This window comes from Notolabrus celidotus, chromosome 6 (genome assembly GCF_009762535.1).
Source record: "Notolabrus celidotus isolate fNotCel1 chromosome 6, fNotCel1.pri, whole genome shotgun sequence".
NCBI lineage: Eukaryota > Metazoa > Chordata > Actinopteri > Labriformes > Labridae > Notolabrus > Notolabrus celidotus.
The window spans coordinates 15,315,894-15,321,441 of NC_048277.1; the positions used below are offsets into that span (position 1 = coordinate 15,315,894).

The 5,548-nt window shown below is 42.9% G+C and overlaps 1 protein-coding gene across 1 annotated transcript in view; it reads right to left on the reverse strand.

The window, feature by feature from the left end:
- Positions 1-1,444: 1,444 nt before the first annotated feature.
- Positions 1,445-5,548, reverse strand: part of trim44 (tripartite motif containing 44) — a 61,342-nt gene continuing 57,238 nt past the window's right edge. The window contains exon 6 of the mRNA XM_034686282.1: positions 1,445-2,864. Within this exon, the coding sequence (XP_034542173.1) occupies positions 2,780-2,864 (85 nt within the window). The 3' untranslated portion in view covers positions 1,445-2,779. The remainder of the gene's footprint in view (positions 2,865-5,548) is intronic.

The window sequence follows — 5,548 nt, forward strand, 5'->3', positions numbered from 1 at the left end:
CAAGCTAATGCACACATCCTTACCAATACCTACACACACACATCTCAGGTTAATGTGCGTTCTGTTATTAGAGACATTTCCTTTTTGTCTGCATGATAATAAACCAAAATCATTAAGTGTTAGTTGGATTGGTGGGTGGCGGAGCTGTTTCGTACACAGTCAAAATGCCTTCCAAATGATGGCGGAGAGAAATCGACTCTACTAGAGATGGCAATCAAAGCCGCATCACCACTAGCAGGCGTGTCACGTAGCTAATTCAATCTCACAAGCCATGAAGCAATTAATTCATGTCAATACAAATACGAAAAAAGTCTCAGTTTTTTTTTCCACCAGAAGCAGAGGTCTTGCGGCGGTGCTCGTGCTTATTTTAGCATCTTTGTGTCTGTGTGAACGCGCTCAGTGGAGTGAACCTGGAGGAGCAGGTGTAATTGGGTGTGGAAAAAAGAGAACCTCGTGGTCTCCCCGGCTAAATTAGATCAGACAATTCTTTTCCTCTCGATTTCCTCCTCAGACAACAGACACATTGTCCCTCTCTCTGGTTTGTTATTATTTCTTTGATCAGGCTGGACTGCGAGACTGATGACGGGATAATGATTATTCTCTAAAAGCAGCCTTCCTCTGATAGCATAGAAAGCTGCATCTGGCTTTACTTCCTCCAAGCTAAATCAATTGAGGTACCGCCACACTAAAACACACACAAGGAGGAGAAAAATCTCTAAAAGGGTCTGAGTGCTCTGGTTCTTGGTTGGTCAGCAGTGGCTTAGTGGATGCTGAGGATCAATTGCCTCATGCGGTAAATCATTAAGCCCCATTATTTCTGTAAGGGGAAACTCACAAGAGGATGCAAACCCACCACACGTGTTACCACCCAGAAGACTGTGGCGACGGCGGCGGCTAAATGAGTTTCACCAAGTCGATATCTCCATGTGGGGGGATGCTGAGGAAGCGTTCTGTGCTTGATGAAGTGGCTCTGGTAGACAGCAGGTGTGAAGCCAAAGTGAGCTGAGTGGTGTGATCCTAAGGAGGCAAGAGGAAGTAAAGTGAGAACAAAAAAGAGCAGCACAGAGGGGAGAGGAGAGGGGAAGGGCTTTGGTATTGAGGCTTTGACTTGATGAAAGCCAGATCTGGCTTGTCTGGGCCTGTCGGCATGAAACCAGTCTGCATTTAAATGCATGTGTGGAGCAGCGGAGACCCTAAAGAGCTCTGCTGCTCCTTTTGTTCCCAAACCACCAATTCCCAGTCCTATCTGGGATGTGTTTCCTGCTTTGAATTTCGATGAGGGAAAACTGGAAATCCCTCTCTTCCTGAACACTTCTTTTCTCCATCCATCCTCACAAACCTGTAAGGTTATCTGATAACACTGTGTTTGTGTGTTACAAAAAAAAACTGAAAAATGCTGGAAAAGCTCTGCAATGTGAATAAAAATGTCATCTTCAACATCCAATCTAAGAAAGAGGCTTTTTATTTATAGATTTAAGACAAAAATAGACAAATAAAAACAAGGGGAAACATCAGACAGCCACTCTCGTCTTTTGTTACTCTAGAATGAAGAGTGAGCTGTTGGAGTTGTTTCAATAGATTGTTGACACTTCAACATTTCCCCTGGGTGTGCATACAATTCTCAGTGCATCTTAGTGCAGTGCAGCAGTGAAGTCATGCTGTTGTCAAACATGCCCCACATATAATGGGTGACGCTGCTTTCAACTCGGAATTTAAGGCAAGAGAATCAATCACATTAAAAACAAGCTGCTGATACAAGCCGATGTGCAGCGGTTAAAGAAAGTTATAGCCGAGCCGGTCATGGTATAAAAAGTGCACACACACATACAAACACAGTCATCTGGTCTGTATCCGTCATCTTGGCAGTTTGGATAGAAGTAATGAGCCTTTACATTACAGTACATAGAAAGCTGATACTGCCGGTGTGCTATTTTGCACAGTCAGATTACAGTTCGATTTCTCACCTAACAAAGATTCAGGAGCATTCATGAAATCAATAGGTGTCAAAATGTCCCCCCAGCTTCCGATAATAGATCTGACAAGCACATGAGGAAGTGTGCTCAACTCTAAAAGCTTATGAAATCAGAAGGTAGAGCAGAGGAAATAAGGGAGTGAAGGCAACATAATGATTGACAGCTGAAGACACAAACTTATACAAGAAAAGGCTTGAAAAATAGTTTTTTTACCATTAAAAATACAAAACTCAGAAATCTTTGTACTATATTCTTCTGATGCTGAAGGCGCTGTGGCTTTTAAAAAAATGTTCCCTTTTTATGCATTTGACAGTCCAAGATGTTTGTCAAAACAAGAAAAAAACTAAAATGATATTGCAAGTAAATGAAGTGTTGCGGAAATTTCCCATTTCTGACATCTGTTGGGCTTAACAGATGCTCCACTCAGCTCATCGTCGTCAGTCTGAGTCAGCCAGGCTCACCAGAAAGCCAAGGATGTGACTGGCTGTGGAAATTGAGCCTGATGGTAATTGATTGCACATAACTTCACTTGCTTCAATTAAAGAAAGTTTGTAGCCAGTGAGGAGTTAAAAAAAAAAAGAAGAAAAGTTGGGAGAGCAGAAAAAGAGGGCGGCCATCCATATTTGCCACAGCAGCCTTTCTTCAAGGTCAGTTCACCGCCAGCAGGCATGGTGGGGGGAAAGAGAGGGAGGAGGGTATAAGGGAGATAGCTGACAGAGAGAGGACCAGGCTGACAGCTGACAGTGGCAGGCTGAAGCAGACATTGAAGGACAGGTAGATGGAGGAAGGAGTCTGGTGCGTTGGTATCAGGGGGCGTGGTCCATGGACGGTCCGGAATCGTTGTCTTCAAAGTCTCGGGGGTCCATGGGGTTTGCTCTCGGCTCTGGCAGCCTGCAAAATAAAAAGATAATAAAGACTAATCAGCCCCTGTTTTTTCCCCCTTTTTTAAGCGACACCTGCATGCACTTACCGAAACACACCTCCTCCACTGTGCATACATATGATTGAAGTATAATAAACCCTTGTGAAATGTAATCAGCTTCAATCAAGCTGTGCCTTAAGTAGAAATCATCCATTCTGTCGGTTTTATATTAGCAGCTCTGCTTTGACAGAGACAAAGTGAGAGCAAAATCGCAGGGACCTGTAGCAATCCGAGCCTGGCTGATAGATTCAATTTCACTGGAGACGGTCTGCACTAATCATACGCTCTAATTGGACGGTGTCGTAGGGGTGATGGAGCACTGTTCCTCCCTGAGCAGCCAGACTCTTCTGCAAACTTGTCACATTGCTCCCTCCATCTGTTTTATTATGATATTTTCCTTTCACTTCAAAAGCACATCTATTTTCAGAAGTATCATGTCAGCAACTTTGTTGAAATGCTCGCACACATGCACACGCACACCCGCGCGCGCGCGCGCGCACACACACACACACACACACACACACACACACACACACACACACACACACACACACACACACACACACACACACACACACACACACACACACACACACACACAAACACAAACACACACACAAACACAAACAGACACATTTTTCTCTGGATGGGAATGCTGTTTAATTCAATGAGAGTCGATGCACTTGAGAGCTGTGCCATCTAATTTCACCGCTTAAATGTTTCTTTTAAAACAATCGCTTCCTGTGACCTTTGGCAAAGAGTTTGCATTTAGATTTGTAAATTAAAATCAGAGCAGGAATCGACAATGACAAAATGTATTCCACCCAAATCTCTGAGGTCATACTAATGTAAGGATTTATATAAAAGCACTGAGAATGAAAGTGAAGATAGAAACTATTATTGCTGAAAGGACGTCTGAGATTGTGTCTGATGGAGAAAACCTCCTGCTGTCAGAGTGTGAGTGGAAAAGTCCTGAAAATATCCGGATCTGAGTGTCCTGAAGTTATCCACAAAATGTCAGTCCCTGTATTCACAAAGCTTCTTAGAAAAAAGAGCTGCACTGAGTGCTGAACTTCTAAGAAAATTCTTAGAATCTTGACATTTTCTTCGAATTTCCCCACTCAAAGATAAGATAAATCCTAGTAAAGAAGATAAAAGTTTTTCTTAGCCCTTAAGGGAGCTCCCAAGATGAAGAACAGTTAGAGTAGTGAGAAGGACTTTTAAGATGCTTAGGAGTTTCTCAAGCTGAGGAGAAAACAGCGTAAAGACGGTAAGAAAATGCAACCTTTCACTCTGACTTTTAATTCATGACGAGTGAGCCTCGTGTAGGATTTTTTGTTATTAATTACGCAACAAACTGAGTGATTTCAGAACAATATCTTCAGTGACAAGCTGCGCAAACAAAACAACTGCATTAGAGGAGTCGTACATATAATGTGAGACGTTGCACTACAATCAATGCACTTGAGGAGAGAGAATAGCAGACGTCTCTCTCTGATCATTAGGCGATGGATGCAGAGCGAGAACTGCTTTAACTGTTAGCATGTGAAGAGGCTGTTGTACACATAGGCATCATGTGTATTTAAATCTTTTTACAGGCTGTATACATTTTGAGTATGGCTTACAATTCATTTAATAGATATAAATACATTAACTGTTGACCCTAAATGGTGGAATGTATTGTCCAACTCCATTTGATCTGCAGAGTCCCTCTCTACTTTCAAAAGACAGCTAAAGACCCAGCTCTTTAGGAAACACTATGCACTTAGCTAGACTGTTCTCCACTGTTGTCCCCAGTGGCAGATCGTGTCTTCCAGCTACAGTTGACTCGCACTGTCCTGCTCTACTCTGGGAATCTGTGTTCAGCTCTGGAGTGACCCAGCACTTGGTACTTTGGTCATTATTGTGGTGATGACAAGTTAATTCAGGGTTCCCACTCTTTTCCAGAGATCATTTTCCAGGAAATTTCCAGGACATTTTCATTGATGATCAAGCTGGTATGTCCGTCTAAATTTAGTTCCTAATTTAGTTCCTAAATAGTCTAATATGTTCCTCTCAGTGGAAGTCTACATTGAAAGACATGTAGTCTATGGCTATCAATGAAATCATCTCTTACATACTTAAAAATGATGGCAAATTGATAATAGAATAGCCAGGGAACCCTTACAGGTGAGAAAATTGTCCTTGGCCCCCTCATAATTGTAACACAGATTAAGCACATTAGTGATGTGTCATGATCAAAAGCTGCGGCTCTGAGAGCCGATGCTTTATAGTGAATCAGAAGAGCCGGCTCGCATCAAGAGAGAGCCGGCTCCCAGTTTTTCCTTTCCCTCCTTAGCTCTCACAGTGTTCAGCCCCTGCTCTGCTCACAGCAGAACTTTATTTTGATTGGTCAGCATGGCGGCCATGTGGCCAATCAAATGTGAGGATATAGGATACAGGTGGTGGAGGGGAGGCTGTGTATCCTTGCTTCATCTGTTCCTTCGGAGAGAGTCTTCTTGAAGACCAGGCAAATACTCACTGAGAGGAGAAATCGGATCAGCCCATCCAAGCTGAGGCATCTGATTTTTCTCAATGCCAACCTGAGGACATTAATAATGTTTGCTTGAGTTTGGTTCTGGTTTGGTTTACCTGAGTTGGTTCTGGTTCTGTT